The sequence below is a fragment of the Epinephelus lanceolatus genome, chromosome 9 (genome assembly GCF_041903045.1).
Source record: "Epinephelus lanceolatus isolate andai-2023 chromosome 9, ASM4190304v1, whole genome shotgun sequence".
Taxonomy (NCBI): Eukaryota; Metazoa; Chordata; class Actinopteri; order Perciformes; family Serranidae; genus Epinephelus; species Epinephelus lanceolatus.
Genome location: NC_135742.1, coordinates 12,293,253 through 12,313,358, shown reverse-complemented (window position 1 = coordinate 12,313,358; position 20,106 = coordinate 12,293,253). Strand labels below are relative to the sequence as shown.

General features: G+C 39.7%; 2 protein-coding genes across 3 annotated transcripts; one reads left to right on the top strand and one right to left on the bottom strand.

The window, feature by feature from the left end:
• Positions 1 to 480: 480 nt before the first annotated feature.
• LOC117252243 (alpha-N-acetylneuraminate alpha-2,8-sialyltransferase ST8SIA3-like) lies at positions 481 to 14,147 on the top strand. Its single transcript, XM_033618989.2, has 4 exons — positions 481 to 1,037; positions 4,837 to 4,959; positions 6,182 to 6,739; positions 7,813 to 14,147. Exons 1-4 carry the CDS (start codon positions 880 to 882, stop codon positions 8,093 to 8,095), a joined length of 1,122 nt encoding a protein of 373 aa, XP_033474880.1. The 5' UTR covers positions 481 to 879; the 3' UTR covers positions 8,096 to 14,147.
• On the bottom strand, positions 13,634 to 20,102 carry LOC117252526 (ras-related protein Rab-27B-like). Of its 2 annotated transcripts, none has more exons than XM_033619525.2 (6): positions 19,972 to 20,102; positions 19,010 to 19,182; positions 18,821 to 18,906; positions 16,808 to 16,911; positions 16,503 to 16,626; positions 13,634 to 15,246 (listed from the first exon to the last, which is right to left on the bottom strand). In XM_033619525.2, the coding sequence occupies exons 2-6, from the start codon at positions 19,160 to 19,162 to the stop codon at positions 15,057 to 15,059; spliced, it is 657 nt and encodes a 218-aa protein (XP_033475416.1). In that variant the 5' UTR covers positions 19,163 to 19,182; positions 19,972 to 20,102; the 3' UTR covers positions 13,634 to 15,056. The 2 variants fall into 2 exon arrangements, with proteins under 2 accessions (XP_033475416.1, XP_033475417.1); XM_033619526.2 differs by having other exon boundaries at positions 19,977 to 20,081.
• Positions 20,103 to 20,106: the final 4 nt, after the last annotated feature.

Sequence of the window (20,106 nt, the reverse complement as noted above, 5' to 3'; positions counted from 1 at the left end):
AGTAGCACCTAGCGCCTGACCCCGTGTACCAGGCAGTTAAAGACGCGGCATGTGTACCGTCCCTAAAGTTGTGTGCCGTTCCCCTAAGCGAAAATTAAAAATATAATTCGCTCCCTAATGCTTAAAAAAATATTTCACAGCCTCCCCTTTTTTTGTACCACCCCCTCCCTCCTCATAAATAATGAACAGTCCCTAATAATACATTTCTTTGTTGATGATATTTTGTATTATTAGACCGATTCTACAAAGTAACTGATGAATGTGAGTCAAAAGTACAGTATTTCCCTCGTGGAAATATTCAAGTAAAGTACATGTACCTCAAATTTACTTGAGTAATGATCAGATTGAAGATGAGAGGGCACACATTAGAGGATTTGACTCTCATATCTCCTCCATGTCTTTATTTCAGTCCCATTCTGTTCATTAATGGGCAGGTTTACTTTATGCTGAGAGCTGCAGGGAAGGCTCAGTGTGTGTGTGGTGTATGAGGGGGTGGAGGAGGAGGTGGTGGTGGAGGTGATGATGCTGGTGGTGGGGGACGGGGCTTGTCTTTTCGCTGGCTGTATGTGTTGACACGCACTTCTGCTCCATCTTCATGATTAAAGCGGCAGCCTGGAGGGGAGTCGCAGCAGCGTGTGAAGCAGCAGCAGCAGTAGCAGCAGAAGAAGAAGCAGTCAGGGGGAATGAGAGCGGACCGAGCCGAGGCATCTTCACCATGCAGCCGACTACCACTACCAGCCGTCCATTTTATACCATTATATGAGCCCATGAGCGCCAGTTTGTCTGTGTCTTGCAGACAGGCAGAGTGCAGACCCGGCGATGACAACATAGGCCAACGCCTCGCTGCAGCTACATACAGGGAATGAAAACGCTCCCAAGATGGTCCGCATCGCCAAGGCCCTAGGTTTGGTTATTCTGTGCGTCGCTGTGCTCATCCTGTCCCTCATTAGCTATGTGTCCCTGAGAAAAGACAGCCTCTTTACCTCCTCCAAATATTACATGGGGGGTCCGAGGATTATGTTTCACGCTGGATTTCGGTGAGTGATGTTTGGTTTTATGTGTGATCATGCAGATAATTGATGTTGTAAATATAAACACAGAGGGGCCAGGCCTTGTGTGCACGATTCAACCTGGATGTGATGCAAAGCTCAGCACATCACTTTACCTTTTAATTTGGGCCACATGCTTCCTGTCAGTCAAACAGTGAGCTGTCCGAGGTGCTGATGTTGCTGCCAGGTGCGATGCATGGAGTTTGCTTCATTCATCAGCAGAATCACATCCCATTTTTGTGGCTCTGAAGTACATTTACTCAAGTAATGTGCTTAAGTACAATTTAAAGGTACTTGCTCAGGGGAAATATTGTACTTTTTACTTCACTACATTTATCTAAAGATAATTAGTTGGCCTGAAAGTTAGTTTGAAGAGCAGTATATTTTAAATAGGCCTATACAATACATGATCTGCTGACAGTGGAGGAAAGTAACTAAGTACATGTACTCAAGTACAGCACCTTTCTGCTTTACTTGAGTGTTTCTATGTTTCTTTATCCTTCTACTTCATTACATTTCAAAGGGGATCTTTGCACTGTTTACTCCACTACATTTATTCGACTTTTATAGTTAGTAGTTAGTAGGCTAGTGTATTTTTTAAGTCAAATTTATTCAAAGTCAGACATTATAGAATCTACATACTGTCAAAAAATTACAAGTGACAAACTTAAATTGAACATTAAGGACATAAAGGAAATTATATAGTAGACAGATCACCAAATAATTGGTTATAGTGATGTATGGTAGATACACTTTTTGTTATTATTTACACGTTGTAGAGGCTGCATTACATTAAAAAATAAATCTATTAAAAATTATTTAACAAGGGGATGAAGTAGTCAAGTGCAGTGATTCTCAACTGTTGGGTCACCGTCCAAAAGTGGGTCATGGGCCCATTCTGGGTGAACCGCAAATGACTCACAAATGTGTCAAGTTTGTGGGGGGAAAAAGGGCAGTAAATTTGCAGCACAGAGCTTTTATTTTGAAGTGCTGTTTTCTGCTGCAGAGTGAGTTACTAACCAACAGCTACTTGACAGAGACAGCAAACTAGCTCAATGACATGGCCAAACGCAAGTATGACGCAGAATGTATCAAACTGTAGGACCTCGAGCCAATGACTAAGGAGAAATCTGGACCCCATGGCTGGACCAGTTGGGAACCACTGGTCTAGTGAGTAGCATAGTGGCATCTAGCAGAGAGGTTGTATATTGTAACCAACTGAAACCAAGCATGTAGGAGAACTGGCCAATGTGAAAATGAAAAAAAAAACAAAACGTGAAATCGAGAAGGGCCCTATCTACACCCAGTGTTTGGTTTGTCCATTCATGGCTACTGTAGAAACAACATGGCACTCTTTGGAAAAGGACCCGCTCCATAAGCAAATTTTTGAACCATTGGCTAGCGATGGAATGACGTGTCCTATGCTCCCTGTGACTGGCTTGTACTTGTTGCCTTCATTGGTTGGATTGGTTAGGTTAAACAACAGGAGTCTGGAAACTTTCGTCTGTCATTAAAATGTTCGGAACAGGTTCGATTTACTGCATTTTTCGCATCCGTCAGAGCCTTTAGAGACATTTGACCAAGCATCAGTGAAGAAAATGTGGCAGCAGGACACAGTCACAACAAGACAGCGGACAAGGTGCACAGAATCATGTCATAACTCAGACAGCTCACTTTTAACAGGTCAGTTAGTAATATTCAGGTGGATGATGATGAAGTGGAGGAGGATGTAGAGACAGGTAGGGAGGACAGCGCCCCTTCATGCAGCTGCGGCGCCAAATGAAAGACAGGGAGGAGAGTGATGACAGCCAGATAGGTAGCTTCGGCAGAGAGAGGCAAAGAAGGTCTTTAAATTTTGTCTCATATTGTGAATTTTCACAATGAATAGAACAATAAAACGCATCAGAATCAGTGTGCAAGGTTTCTGTGCGTAATGATTTTTTTTAAGATGATGGGTTAAAAAAACACATCAGAAAAAAAGTGGACTCAATGTGCAAGACCTTAAGAAATTCAGGATAAGCCAATCAGAGGCAGAGTAAGGCAGAGTAGGGCGGGCCTTTCATAAACAGCTCATTCTAAGGTAACAAAAACACATCTTACTTTAATTGTTCACTAATGAAAACATAATTATGAATATTATACACAATTTCTGCCAATATAATATATCCCCCCTCTGTCCGACACACCGGACCTTAAAAAGAACATGATGTCAATCAATCAATTCAATCAATTTTATTTATAAAGCCCAATATCACAAATCACAATTTGCCTCACAGGGCTTTACAGCATACGACATCCCTCTGTCCTTAAGACCCTCGCAGCGGATAAGGAAAAACTCCCCAAAAAAAACCCTTTAATGGGGAAAAAAAAACGGTAGAAACCTCAGGAAGAGCAACTGAGGAGGGATCCCTCTTCCAGGACGGACAGACATGCAATAGATGTCGTACAGAACAGATCAGCATAATAAATTAACAGTAATCCGCATGACACAATGAGACAGAGAGAGAGACAGAGAGAGAGAGAGAGACAGAGAGACAGAGAGAGAGATGCAGGTAATAACAGTAGCTACTTATATTGTAGCCTAGTATATAAAGTTTCTAAATGTAACTCCATATTAACAAACAAATGCTCTTATTATTTTATATTCAGAGGACTTTTTTGACAATATGAAAGGAATTTACACCATAAACCATGTAGATTTGTTGTTGTTGTTGTCGACATTGTGGGGCGCAAGACAAATTTCAGATTTATATCTAATAATTAAGTGAAATCAAATTGAATAAAGTGAAACCCTAAATTAAAGGTGCAGAATGCAGGAAATTAAGTGTTTGACACTGAAATGAAACTTACAGCCTTGCTTTAAGTACATTTAGCTAATAGTACGCCTGTACTTTTACTCATCCTCAGTAACATTCTGAATGCATGACTTTTACTTCCTAATAGAGTATTTTTACTGTGGTATTTATACTTTTATGCAAGTAAAAGATAAGAATAATTCCTCCACCAATGTCAGTTTATATAATATGATGCATTCAAAGACACTGGCTCCACCTCATGCAGCTAAAACATGAAGCTGAAAAATAAATTTAAGTTCCACTATCTCACCAAAGGTTAACAAGTTGTAACTTTAGGCTTTATCAATCACCAATAAATCATTTATGAATTGGCTGGGGTTAATCTGTTCTATTAGTTATTAATACAGTTATAAATGATGGTAATTCATTGTCCATATATTTTATTAAGAAAGGGTTTTTAATCTGATCTGTCGTTGTAAATGTCAGTAAATTGTCGATAAATTGATTTTGGGGCAAATCCAGTGCCGCTCTCTTGCAGGAGGTAGCTATAAGAGATCCAAACAGCCAGAGGAATTATCTACAACCTGGCAACTCAAAAGCTGCCAACTCAAAAGATCAGATCGATGAATGAAAGATATATTAATATTAAAATGGATTCAGGTTCACTGTAAGCACTTATCTGTTTTCTGTGTTTTAGAATTAAATGGTTGTTGCATTTGAAGGGTTAAAAAGCATTTGATTGCACAATATTTCTAAACGTGGAGAATCAGAATCTGATGATTTCCCAAGTATGTAACCATGCCCAACATTAATGCCTGTCTGCAGCTTTAAGAAAACCTATTCTCAGAATCAGTGTTTAAATACCACAGAAAACCATCTGGACACTTTTAATCCCCTTGAAGACGAGAGCAAACAAACACAAATGAGAGTATTCACACTTGGCACACAGTGGTGTCTCATGATTGTATTTTTGTCATGGTTGTTGTTCACAGGTCTCAGTTTGCCATGAACTTCCTGGACCCCTCTTTCATCCCCTTAACGAACGCCCTGAATGAGGAGCTCCAAGGAAAACCGTCCAAATGGAAGTTCAACAAGACGGCTTTTTATCAGCAGAGGTGAGAGGTGTTTAATTATCAGCTACTTTCCACTCCTACTTCTTCTACTCCAGCATCTGTTATTTGGTTTTTTCTGTCAAAGCTGAAGTTAAAGAGAATATTTTGAAGACATCAGAGGAAAAACAGTTCAAATTCGACCAGTGCAAACTTCGTGTCACAGCAGGCTGTGGCCAGTGGCAGCCCCAGGTCTAACTTGTGTAACAGCAGCAGCAGAAAGTTTGCTGATCTGGTGGGGAGTCAGAGCTATCCGGTCCCCTGGAGCTGGGGTTTGCACTGACTGGACTGGGGTTTCTGTGGCAGCTGACTTGGGGTCTGTCTCTGGAACTGCTGCTCGCTCTCCTCTCAGCATGATGGTTTGTAGTAGCAGAAAAAAAAGGCGAAGGACACACTGTGATTGGAGGCTCTAGCTAATGTTAGCTATATAAAGGTGAACTCAAAGTTGCAGCCTGAAACTTTGGCTAGAGTTTGTAGAAGGTGAAATTATAAGCAAAATTTTATCTCCATCTCACACTTCGCAAATTTTGACACTTTTTTTGTTTTTTAATTGTTAGTCTCTTCTTTAGATTCTGTTTTTGATAGGTCTATCGTCCATTTTTGGGTTGCTTTGCAGTGTAGGCAGTTGTTGTCATTGCTGGAATCACAACTTTCTCTGTAGGACTTTCTGCCATTGAGTCAGGCTTTTACCCAAGGGACGCGCACGCGCGTCTGCATTTGTCGAACAATAGAAATAGAAATAGAAATAGAAATATGCATTCTCTGAAATGACCTGTGACTGGCCAACGTCTCCCGTCATGGGGTCGATTTTCTAAAGCCTGAAAACAGAGCCAAAAGGAGGTGCAAAAGTCTAGCTTTCTCTCAGATCAGATGACGCCAAAATTAAACTGACTACCCCAGCTTTAATAATTTTAGTTTATTCATAATACTGAGTTTGTACCATTGTTTGGACAAAAAGGGGACAAAGGTGCCACTTAAGGTCACTATTTTAAAAATCAGCAGGTAAATCCATAATGAAAATCATCATTAGTTTCAGCTCTATAGAAAAATAGCCAAAAATTAGCTCCATCTCAACAAACTACAACAGTAAAATCCTGCTTTTACAGTAAAGCATGAGTAAAACAAAGTATTTCTGCATTTTGGTATTGCCACTATTACTTAAGTAAAAGATCTGAGTACTTCTTCCATCACTGCCAGGTATAGTATTAAAGTGTTTTTCTTTTTTCAGGAAAGATATCTTCAGCTACATCGACATTCCCACCAACTTCTCCCTCACAAAGAACAGCGTACGTGTTGGCCAGCTGATGCACTTTGACTACTCCAGCCACAAGTACGTCTTCTCCATCAGCAACAACTTAAAATCCCTGCTCCCCGACACCTCACCAATCCACAACAAGCATTATTCCATGTGTGCCGTGGTGGGCAACAGCGGCATCCTGACAGGAAGCCACTGCGGCCCAGAGATCGACCAGGCCGACTTTGTCTTCCGCTGCAACTTCGCCCCCACGGAGGTCTACTCCAAGGATGTGGGCAAGAAGACCAACCTGACCACCTTTAACCCCAGCATCCTGGAGAGGTACTACAATAACCTGCTGACCATTCAGGACAGAAATAATTTCTTCCTCAACCTGAAGAAGCTGGAGGGAGCCATCCTGTGGATCCCTGCCTTCTTCCTTCATACCTCAGCCACAGTAACCAGGACCCTGGTGGACTTCTTTGTGGAGCACAAGGGACAACTGAAGGTCGAACTGGCCTGGCCGGGAAACATCATGCACGATGTCAACAAGTAAGAGTGTGAATCTGGTTGTTAGTTCAGATTTTGAACTAACAGGTGAGGTTGGACTTTACTAAAAGGTCGTGACGAGGTGCTACATTGTAAGCAGCACACATCAAAAGGACACAGTACTCAAAAAAAGGCGAATATAGCGAGGCGAAATGCCAAACAAGTGAATCTGGGTTTGGGTTTTACTTTCATTTTCACTGGCAAGCGTGTTTACAAACAGCAACCATAGTATACCTTTAAAACTTTACATATTACAGTGCAATATCAGCTCTATGAGGACCAGTGTCAGTGTTTACCTTGCAGTCTGAGGGCTCTGAAAAAGAATTTAGACTTTCATTTTGGAAAATAAAATTTGCGGCTAATATGACGAGCAGGTAAATCTGCATTAACTGATTTTTTGGTGACGTAAAAGACAGCAGAAATGAGCTGTAAACACAGCACTGAAATATTATATTATCTTTTAATTTGCTAAAGCAAATTTGTTAGAGAGCAGTTGCCTATTTACGTTCAGGAGGTTTCACCAGGAGCTGAATTATCCACAGAGGTCTCTTCCTCTTCGAAACAAACAGACCTGGTGATTTAAAGCTGTAAAAACTCTGATTAAAGCAGTTTAATCAGTGTTTTTTTTCAAGGCTTTTGCCGTAGTGTGGCAACAAACCTTAATGGCCGATGCAAAAACGCAAAACTCAAGAATGTGAATGGAGCCAGGGTTTGGTTTGTCAGTTCTGGGCTACTGTAAAAACATGGCGGTGCAACATGGCGATCTCTGTGGACGAGCACCTGCTCCCTATGTAGATATAAATATCTCATTCCAAGTTAACAGAAACACAGTGATTCTTATTTTCAGATAATTATACACTAAAGAAAATTTTATATTATATTCAATTTCTGTCAATATTTCCCCCTGAATCATACACACTGGACCTTTAATTACAATCCACCACAACATACAGCCATAAGGGCAGTGGGATTATGGTGGGCGAGGATGATGAAGGATTATACCTGGTATTCTGCTTTCAGAAGTATTTTAATTTAATATCTGATTATAGATGACTGACTTGTTTTCTCCCTCACAGGTACTGGAAGACTAAAAACCTCTCCCCCAAGCGTCTCAGCACTGGGATCCTCATGTACACACTGGCCTCCGCCATGTGTGACGAGATCCACCTCTACGGCTTCTGGCCCTTCGGCTGGGACCCCAACACGGGCAAGGATCTGCCTTACCACTACTACGACAAGAAAGGGACCAAATTCACCACCAAGTGGCAAGAGACCCACCAGCTGCCTAGCGAGTTCAAGCTGCTCTACAAGCTGCACAGGGAAGGCGTGATCAGACTCAGCCTGACGCACTGCTCTTAGACACACGGTGGATGGTTTTTAAAGAGGTGACTCCAGAGACACAGACACATCTGCTCAGCTCAAACTTCTGTTGTGACCCACACTGCATGATAAGTGTTAAGTCAATTTATGACGCCCTCATTTGACAGACACACACTCACATTGCGCTGTAATTTCACATGAAGATGTCACAGACTTTTCACAGTGTTACTCATTTATTCGGTATGTTGTTGTCTACAGCACTTCACAGTTAGGACTTTTTACGCTGCTCAGTTGCTTCCATTACTCTCCTTTGCATGGCTGCTGGCTGTGGCTAAACAGCTCAAACAGTTAACTGGAGTTTGCAGAGGGATTCAACACAAACAGTCAAATCTTCCAGTTCTGTATAACACAGTGTTGATTGATTATCGCCTTTTACAACAGTATACTGATTCTGTACACTGAAATCACTGCCTAATCTCAGGGAAGGAGTTAGATCAGTGTTTTTTGTAATCAGATTCAACGCCTCAAGAGAGGTGCAGTTCCTGTTTTCAGGCCTTTTTTCCCCCACGAGGTGTCAGACAATCTGCACTGCTCTGAAAGATGGTACTTGTTTACAAGACTGTACTTGTGTGTCTTTTATCCTCTGTAGACAGTGTGACTGTCCACTTCAAATTTTGTTGAGATTCTTCAAATTTTTGGAATAATAATCGACATTCCAACAATAAGCCATAAATTCATGGACAGACGATGGTGTGTTGTCACTGAAACGCTGAATTGTAGAGAGTGGTATCGGCCTACATTAGGTTCTGAGACTACAAGACATTAAAAAAAAATCTTCTAACAAGACTACAAGTCTATAGCCACGCTAGCGGCTACATTCAAGTCACAGAACTTCCAAAAAATAAATATCCAAAATGCCGTTTAACCACACTTATCAGGTATTTCATATTTATTATTAAGTCCGTTGCACAACAACAAAAAATTACCTTGTTTCAAAAGTTGCTATCCTGAAAATGACATATCTGCTTGCTTATTTTGTTTGCTTAAAATTTTTAAATAATCAAAAGTCTTGATAAAAGACAATCCTGCACACTGCTCTTGCTCAGCATCACAATTTATTGGTTATACTAATGTTTTGGTGGCAGCACGGTGGTACAGTGGTTAGCATTGTTGCCTCGCAGCAAGAGGGTTCCTGGGTGGAGGGTTGAAACCAGGAACCTCTGTGCGGGGTTTGCATGTTCTCCTCATGTCAGCATGGGTTCTCTGGGTACTCCGGCTTCCTCCCACAGTCCAAAGACATGCAGGTTAATTGGTGACTCTAAATTGACTGTAGCTGGGGCTTCGATGGCTTAGTGGATAGAGCAGGCGCCCCATGTACAAGGCTGTTGCCGCAGCGGCCCGGGTTCAAGTCTGGCCTGTGGCCCTTTGCTGCATGTCACCCTCCCCCTCTGTCTCTCCCCCTTTCACACTTGGCTGTCCTGTCCATTAAAGGCAAAAAGCTCCCAAAAAAATCTTTAAAAAATAAATAAATAAATTGACCGTAGGTGTGAATGAGAGTGTGAATGGTTGTCTGTCTCTATGTGTCAGCCCTGTGATAGTCTGGTGACCTGTCCAGGGTGTACCCTGCCTCTCGCCCAATGTCAGCTGGGATAGGCTCCAGCCCCCCTGTGGTCAGGAGTATTTTAAAATAGTTAAATATAATAAAATAAAATACTCAGTCGTGACAAAGATAAGAGGGACTGAAACATTAGTATAACCAATGAACTGTGATGTAGTGTGCTGGATCTTCTTTTCTCAAGATGCATCTGCATCTGAGATGGTTGGATGTGTGAATATCTCCTTTAAAAAGAAAGAAAGAAACATTAATAATAGACAAATATAAGTCATGATAAAATTGTTTAAGTTTGACTAACTCTGTGCAAATTAAGCATGGACATTTCTTGGGAGTTTGAGGATTTTTGATTTACATCAAAAGAGCATTAAGTCCCATTAAACGACCTCCTGGTTATTTTGTCAGAAAAACAGATGCATAGTTCATTAGATTCACAAACTGGAGCTAAAGGTTCACTAGCTATTTGTTAATCAATTTTTAATTTTGTGTATAAAGTCCTTCCTTCATTCTCACCACTAGTTTGTTTAAAATTTAGGTCACAGGCTCACTTGATGACAGAATGACAGGAAGTCACTGCTCCTGGCCGAGAAATGAACCCCAAAAAAACACAAATTGTTTTTTTACACACATTTTTTTGTACAAATTAAACAAATGAGATATAACCTGTTAATTGAAGATTCTGGTAGTCATATTTTGTTGTCTTTGGAACGAGCCAAGCAAGCCTTTTCCGTAGTTTTTAGTCTTTATGTTAAGCTAAGCTAATTGGCTGCTCGCTCCAGCTTCTTATTTAACATACAGACATGACAGTGGTGTTGATCCTCTCACCTAACTCTTGAAAGAAAGGGATGAAGCATATTGGCCAAACTGAAGTATTGCTTTAAAACCAAATATATTTCCATATATTATTTTCTTACACAGTTCAGATGAGTCAAATTCAATATGATCTATTTTATCTTAAATCTACACGTGTCATATATTAGCAAGCTAACGTTAGCTTTGTCAGTTGGTTCAGTTAGCTACGCAGCAGTTACACCTGCAGTTTTATAGGTGTAAATATTCACAGTAACTACTAATTGTTTTAAGACCCAGTTAGTGTGCTGAAACCTGTTTTAATTCAGTAAATACAAGCTTAATTTCAATTAATAGCTGCAACCATCTCCTGTAAACACAACTGATGGATCAATGAGAATCAAGAAGACAGTTTTACCAATATAAGCAGAGGGTATCAGACTGTCTTGTGACCTAAATCATGGCGCTAGCGTGGCGAAACATCAGGAAATACAACAGTTTGGACGGTTTCTTCAACACCAAGATGATCTTGAGGTTTACCACTATTTCAATTATATAAATATATATAAAAAACCTAAAGAAGAAATACACTATTATAGAGCTTTTGTTGACTGGGGGGAAGTTATTTATTCGTCACGTCACCATATCAAAACCAATATTTGTGACATAAAACAGAGAAATGAATGAATGTTATGTGCATCTCGTATACAGAGCATGATCCATTTAAATGACATTGCATGTGAGGCACTAACAAATCTTTTAGGCTAGTTTTATACAACCTTTTTGAAGATTGTTTTGAGGGTAAAAATTTAGTTTTTTGCTATTGTTTGTACTCCTGATGGTGTTTTCCTTACGAATATCACCAGTGTCTTTGTATGAGAGGCATTTGAAGGCTTAAAAAAACAAAAGAACCCTAAAATAATATATATTCCACATGGGACCAAACCACTACAGAACAACTCAAAAATGAACAAGCTTTATTTTTTGTAACTGTAGATAATCTGGGGTTCTCAAAAACAGTCCGCCCTGTCATGCCAGTCTGACTGGGTTGAACGCTGGCCACATGACTTGTCTCATGACTCTACAACATGTGCTCCTTGATGCAAACTCTGGCTCAGGCTGAGGTTTAATACACAGAGCAACGCAGTCATTCACACTTACCATATAGTAGTGTGCGCTTTTGTGCTCATTCAGATTTGGCATGGTAGCCGCTTGTTTGCCATCCAGTCCCACACAAAACGTCCTTCTGTCTCGTCTCCTTTGGGCAAGATGAACATTTTTTTGTGTCTCGTCTCAAAATCACAGCGCAGTCACCACCATGAAAACACATATCTGATGCGAAAGTCTGAACTATAGGCCATTTAATTGATGTCATAGATGTGAACATTTAAGGATAATTCCTGTAGTCCTTTCCATTAGGAATGTTTTGTTGGTACACCAAAGTAGAAACGTTAGCTTGATAAAGATTTATTTGGTATTTCTGGAAGCTGTAAGACGACTAACAACTTTTATTGCATAAGAAATGGAGTATTCCTTTTTTTGATGTTGAATTTAATGGTAAATATCACTTTTCGTGGCACAAAAATCATTTTAAACTTATTTGCTTTTTTGGTTTCAGCCATTGTGGTGGAATTATTTTGTGACTCCATGAATGTCCTCCTATAGATCGGTTTGTTTGAAGAATCCACTGACATAAATGCAGGACATTTAAAGGTTTTCTCTTAAAGGGTAACTTTGGTATCTTTCAACCTGGACCCTATTTTCCCGTGTTTTTGTGTCTGAGTGATCTAATTTGAAGCAGCAGTTTTTAAAAATTGGTCAGTATTGAGCGAGAGGGCTGTGGACAACAACTGCAAAACAGGCTGCAATGTAAACAGTTGGGGCAATTGTGCGCCGTCAATTTACGTCCACTAATAGTGTTTGTTTTTGCCACTGACAGGCTCAGATTGTTATTTTAGGTGTCTGACAACATTATGGAAAGGATCCTACAGAGACAGACCTTTTTGTTATATAGTAAGACCCTTTTTTTGTTTAATCAGAAACAGCCCCAGAATTGCAATTGCCAAACCCACTAGACAAGGGGTAGGCAACCTGCTGCATGTGGCTCTGTAGCTCCAGTGGCTCCCTGTGGCTTTAACCAAAAATTAGGCTACATGTAAATGAATCAAAGTTGGTTCTGAACATTTTAATTATCATTTATCATTGTTCTAGGCCTAAAGTGATTCTTTTCACTATCTAATTGTAAAAATGTGTAACCTTTAGGCCTACAACAAATTTTAAAAATGTTTCTAAACTAAAATGTAAATCATAGCTATGTCTACAGCCTGGCATCCTTTCTCTAAATTTTGCCAAACATCAAGAGCGATGGCTTGTCTTGAGTTTCCTTAGCGAAGCTAGCTGTGGATTCCAAGTCCAGAAAGGAAAAGTCCTGGAGGAAAATATTGAATTTAATAGTGCATAGACAGATTTGTTTACTTTCGCTGCAAGGTATTAAATATTCATAAACACCTAACAGCAGAGAAGTCACGTAACGGTAAAACATATTAATGATTAGACCCATTAGTAATGCTGATAAGCTAATTTAGACTTAATAAGGCTGTGTTACCTTTCTTATAAGGTTAAAATATATTTTGTGGCTCCAGATAGATTTAATACATTTTTTTGGACCAAAAATGGCTCTTATTTTTATCATCGTAAATCACACTTTATCCAAAATGAAATTCACAAAGGCTGTCTTACTTAGTCAGTCCACTGTTTCAACAATTACCAACTCTGGTTTGGTTGAAATAAACTCTCAATTCACACAATTAGATGTGAAAATATTCTGCCTCTATACACACTAAAATTAGTGTTATTTGAATTAAGTTTGGTGAGTGTTGTGATGACAAATTCGGGGCTGTTTCTAGTTAAACAAAAAGGATATTACTCTTTAACAAGAAGGTAGACCTCTGTTGGAATCCTTTCCATAACATTGTCAGACACTTAGAATTACAATCTGAGCCTGTCAGTGGCAAAAACAAGCACTTTTAGTGAACATTCACGGTGTGTAATTGCCCCGACTGATTACATCGAAGCCTGTTTTGCAGCTGCCGACTTCTGCCTTCTTGCCTAATACTGAACCATCTTCTAAAACTGTTGTTCCCATTAGTCACTTAGACACAAAACATGAGGAAATAGAGTCCAGGTTAAAAGATACCAAAGTTACCCTTTAATTTGATCAAAGTCAATGTGTAGAATGTGAGTTAACAATAATGATGCTAACAGAGTTCGTGAGGATTGTGTTTCAAGTCAGAACAACAGTATAGCTTTCTGTGCATTACATTCAAACAACAATGACATATACATAACCTAAACATAAAATGTCTTTATTCCAAACACAGCACTGTACAGGATTCGTTCCAACAACCCTTTAACATTCTTGTACTTGTGTTCGATCTGCATGGCAACTCTGTTCCATAACGCATAGAAAAGCTTGGCTGCTTATGTACATGTCGTATGAAAGTCATAAATCATGTTAAGTGACTTTGCTATCTTGGTTGTTCTAACAAAAACGATCATCCATATAAAAAATGTAACCATGTCTTAAATGTTTTTTGATTATACTCCATGATAAATATACGTTATGTGCCTGCATATTCCTTCCATCAATGCCTCAATGTGTCAAATAAAAACAGTATTTTTCTCTGATATGACCCATTGAAGATGATAATTAGCCTTTTTTTGTTGCTAAATCACAACCACTTGGTGTCTTTAAAACATCCCAGTTTTTACATCAGTACCTATATTCACTTACTATATACATTTTTAACGTCTTGTGCTCTATCTCCTCCTTCTTACTTCTCACAATGCACAGGCTGTGAATATATAACATTACAGGCAGTATATGTTAAGAGCGGAATTCACGCTGCAAAAACAATATCAGGCCACATTCCCGCTCAAGTATGGATCATATTTTTAGTTGATTTTACGATCTTCTGCCTCATCCAGCATGCATTCCAGAAAACCAACCCAATCACCAGAAAAAAATGATGGCATTGTACGATTATGCAAACCACAGATACATTTGTATATCACTATGTAGTGGATATGTTAGAACATCATGGTTGTTTGCATTTTCACAAAGCTGTGATTACAATGTGGATACGTTTAGGCACAAAAACTACTTGTTTATGGGCAGGAAAGATCTTGTAATCATGGCTGGAGAAGCCGTCGATCCCTCTGTAGAAAACAGCTGCTTTTTGTGGCACTATCCCGGCAGGACACAGCGAAAAAATGCTAAAATCCACCCACGTCTGGTAGCTTAAAAGCCACCAGAAACACAACGATGACTTGCTATTTGTTGGTCTCAAATGGTAGTCTGCAGCTTGGCAGGCATCTTGCCTAGGTGGCATGCAATCCATCATCCCCTCCACCTCCCGAATGCAAAGTCAGCTCATACACTACGTCACTTTAGAAACACTGATATATATGAAACATACAAATGTAATGTATTCATGGTTTGCACAAACGTACAGTGCCAACATTTCCTTCTGGTGCGGCATCTTAGAAACTCAGTGTTACTTGGGGCCAATGTGAGAAGAGTGGCAGCTGGCAGTAGCATCAGCAAGCACACCACCTCCTGGCGGGAGCCTCCTCCACCTCATGGCTGGTGACGGGGCTGCCGTTGATTTCAGAGCTGTGGCCTAAATGAGTGCTCTGCTCCATCCTCTTCATCACCAGTTCCAGCAGGGTGGTCACGGCGTTGTCCACCTCAGCACCCGTCACTGCACTTGTCTCAAAGTAGGGGATGCTGGTGAGAACGGAGAGAGGAGTTTGCTGACATGAGATTGTGTTTTTATGTTGCTGTTATATCAATGGCTCACAACCTTCATTTGAACTCCTAAGAGTAGAATATACTTGTAACTCTTGTCACAGTTTGCATCTGCAAGTCCTGAGTAGTTTAAATGAAAAGTTTTCATTTTATTTTACAGACCTGAAGAGGCAGAACTATTCAGTATCTAACTGGTAAAAATGAAAATGTCAAAGCTTGAGAGGCTGAAATTTATTTCCTGTTTTGACTTTCTCTCTTAATCTCATGACCCCCAACGTTTATCTCATGACCCCTCGGTGCGGCCCTGATCCACAGTTTGGAAACAACTGTGCTGAATCGAATTATAAACCCTCAGGAGGAAGATCAGAGCAGGATGGTTAAAAACAAACAGCTTACTGGCACCATCCTGTGGTGTAACTGGCAAATAAAGCAAAGTGGCATCTCAGAAAACCTGCTGTATTTTAGTGCTTTTTCATTAAAATGTTGTATAAAACATTATTAAATTAGAGTATGACACTCAAATGACATTGCTTGAGCTAAAAAAACCCACATGAAGATGTTTAAGCTAAATTATTTAATTTTTCATTCATTATTAATAATTATTATTCATGTTTTTGATTAAATAATATACTAAATATTTGGTCCAAAAATGTCAGAAACAAATTTGACTGCTTTAACATAAGACTCCATCTAAATGTATTAATTTCTGACATAGCTAAAGGTTTTTATTGTTATATAACAGAATTTGTAAACAATAATGATGTAAACTAGAAAACTGGACAATTTCAAATTCTGATTCAGTTGAGAAACAAGTTAGTTTTCATCAGTAACTCAAACTGCTCAATAATGTGTGTAAATACAGCTTTTTGAAATGAAAATTAAAAAAATCTCCTCACGTACTGCTGAAATGCTTATTTATGACATTTCAGTCTGTTCCACCAACAAGATAATGTGTGTGTAAGATGTAAAATGACTGAGCCTTAAACCCTACTTTGTAAAGATGTAACATTATATTATATATTTTATCCACAGAGCGTAGAGTAAGTAAAATCTACCTCTGCTTTGAATTTGACTCATGTTTTCCAACACATAGAGTCTGATAAAGAAGAGGAAGTGTTATCTTCCCGCATCAGGAGCAGCTTTACTGGTAATCCTCTCCACTTCACACAGTCCCACACACTGCCTTCAACATGCTGCACTGTAACTAACAATGGTACTTTATGTTGAAGCCTCACCCATATCTGTCTGCCAGATCTCTGGCCTGTCTGGCATGAACATCCCTCACATCCCAGAGGTCCGCCTTGGTGCCCACCAGCACGATGTCTGGACTATCGCAGTACGCGTTGGCCTGTAGCTGACCTGAGCCAGCACAGAGGAAGTCATTTAAACCCATGTAATGGAAATAGACATGCATGAGCAATTTTTTTAAATTCTGTTAGTCAAGTTTCTAACTCTCACTCCTTTTGGCAACAAGACAGAGAACACTGATCCAAAAGCGGATTGATCTGAAGCAGAGCAGTTCTGCTGAGATGACACATACTCATCCAGTTCCTGACATTGAGGAAACTTTGCTGATTGGTCAAGTCGAACATCAGCAGGAAGCCCATGGCGTCTCTGAAAAAAGCTGTGGTGAGGCTGCGGAACCTGAAAACAGATTTATTTTACAGTTTAAAGCTGCTATGTGCACATTTGGTCCACCATTTGGTCTACACTGAAATATTGTATAACAGTAATTTTACTCTAAATATGGCAAATATTCCTGTTTCTATACATTTTTTCTACTTTTCCATTTTAAACTATATGTCTGCACTTATTTTAAGTGAAATTTTTGAAACGCTACTATTTAAACTGTATTGGTGATTTTATATATTTACTTTCTACCTTTTGGAGGTCCTTTGTTTTTTTTATATAAGCCATTATAGGTTTCTACCACACCCTCACACATACTTGATATTTATTTATTTTATGTGATTTGTATTTATCTCAACAACTGTTGCAGACACTGGCACATCATTTTGCACAGACATTCACAGTCCCTTTTGATTTTGGCGACCCCTAACCTTTCTTCTGCTGCCCCCACGGGGATTAAATTTGTGGCTTTAAGTGGCTTTTAATGCCTCAACAACTGCCATAAAATTTGGTACAGGCATTCATGTTCTTCTCGGGATAAATTATACTTTGGTGATCGCTAACTTTTCCTCTTGCACCATCATCAGATTGAAATTTATAGTTGTCTACTTAATTTGGTTTATGACCAAATAACAGCAAAACTGATGACACTCTCATTGAGTCCAGCCTCACAGAGCTGCTAGCATGGCGTCAAACATTTAAATTCAATGCCTTTTAGGACCCTTTAAGATAATTTTTAACCAAATTTTGGACAGATTTTTGGACAAATCATCTTTTTCTTATTAAAACACTGCAGGTCAGTATAATGGTAAGTAGTATATATCTGGTCTCATACAGAAGTAGGTTTTTTTGTGGGATTATGGTTATTAGAGTGAGTGAAGTTAATCAATAGTTTGCAATCAGGCAAGTGCAAGTATAAGGTAGTGAGACAGTATTAGGTTGAGTGGTAGGTTTAAATATTTATGCAGAATAACCACTGCTCCACCTAGTTTGGTCTCAGCAAGGTGCTGGAAACATCAAAAATACCACACTAGTAGAAAAAAGTGAAACCCTGCATAGATGTAAGTGTGCGGAAATCTTTTCCTTCCAGTCAGGTGTCAAGATTTATAACATCATAAATGTGGACTTTAACACAGATGAGCTTGACTCAATTTAGAGAGAAGAAATTTAAAGGTAAATAAATTAAATTAGGTAAAATGCTTGAGGCCATTACAAAAATTCAAATTTAAAACTGTTTTATGACTTTTGAGGCTTAATATTTATAACGTCGAATTTAAGAGTTTTTAAGGACCTGCAATCACCCTGACCAGGGCTTTGCCTGGGGGCCTCTTTTGCAAAATGACAAGAGACCAGGGGCTTGTTACTTAACAAATATTAATAATATTTATCAGAATTTAAAAATAAATGAATCGCCTGTTTAAAACCTTTTGATTTTTGCTCTCCTCACTCATCTATGCTAAGAAGCATATCCAGAAGCAGCAGTGCCACACAGGTCAGATGTACACAGGGTGTCTCGATGATTTAAGAGCATTCGGGGCTTAGCTTGAACCACTGTCAGGGGTCTGGGGATCCTTCCTTGGCACGTTTTTTTGGTAAACAAGTTGTTGATGCTTTTTAATGCATCCTGACACCTTATGTAGTTATGTAAATTGAGTTTCACTGCTATAGACTGTTTGTCTTGCATTTGTGATTACAACATTTTATAAATTATTCTGATGGTATTTGTTTGTAGAAAAATGTGCCAGTCCTGCTCAATAAGTTACTTGCTTTCAGCCCATTCACTCAGTGTTGCCAGGTTTGAATTTGCTGGTGGTAGTGAGTGACAGCTTACACTGCAAAAGCTAGAAATGTTCAACTCCTTCACATTTAAAAGAACATCTCTCGATATATAAAAATATACTGTGAACATTAAGGTTACATTTACCTCTCTTGTCCTGCTGTGTCCCAAAGCTGAAGGTGGACTTTGAAGTTCTTCTCACTCGAACCATCAGCACCTTTCCCTGTGTACATCTGAACCAAATCACAAACATGATCATCCACCCAACAACTGAAGTGAATACTTATATTTTAAGGGCAAAAATCTGCTCACCAAAAGGCACCAAGCATCACTCACCACTCTCTTTTCCCTGAAGTCGATGCCCACTGTGGTTGTGAACTTTCGGCTGAACTTGTTGTCGGTGTACCTGTAGAGGAAGGTGGTCTTTCCCACCCCCGAGTCCCCGAGTGCCAGCAGCTTGATCAGATAGTCATAGTCCCAGTCAGCCATTGTGCAGCTGAGTGCTCAACCTGCCACAGAGTTGAACTCACAGTACAATGCTATGCTGGTTTAAAGGATTACGAACCATAAGAGTTTAGAGAGCTTGCACTTATACACTTATAGGGTGAGCAAACAGGAAAAGCAAAGTAGTTCCACCCGGGCTGCAAGTTTTCAGTCTGAGGGTGCAGGACCATCACAGAGGCTTAGCAGGACGTCATAACTCCCCACTCATTAGGCTCTGATCAGAGAGGGACTAGCACATGACTGGAGCTGGCTTCCACATGAGCAGTCAAATGTCTCGCCAGTTTTCTCACACTTTGCAGAGTGAAAAACACAGGCCTGTTTGGCAGACAAAACTCCTTTTATTGACTTAAAGGGCCACGGACAGCTCAACACCGTATGATGCCACTCAAGACACTGCAATGCTTCAGTTACACTTGCAGCAAGGCAGCGTGGAAAATCAGATTTGGTTACACAAGAGATGGTTTGGCACAAACAATCCCGATGAAAACAAGTTGCTTTTCTTCAGTATATTGGACATTTAAGGGTGTGTGAGTGCATTCAGGACGGATTAAAGGTCAACCCAGATTCCAGCACCACAGCAGTGGGACACTACCATGAAATCTGGAGTCACTTCCCATGAGCATGATTAATGATATTGTACTCTTTGCATCAGCAGAGTGAGGAAAGGAAACCCTCTCACCAGCAGCAGTCTCTGTGCTCATCTGACAAAATATAATTTTTTTGGGTGACTTCCTCCAATACCCACTGACACAATCTCACAGCTCCCATGAAATGACAAAAAAAAAGTAACGTACTTTACCAGTCTATCTGCAGGAGTTGCCAACGCCCATTCAGATGTCGCTCAACTTGTCCTGTTTGAATAAAACAGTCACTATCATGATGCGATAACACATCCTGAACCTTTCCCCCTTCTTACATGTGATCCAGGG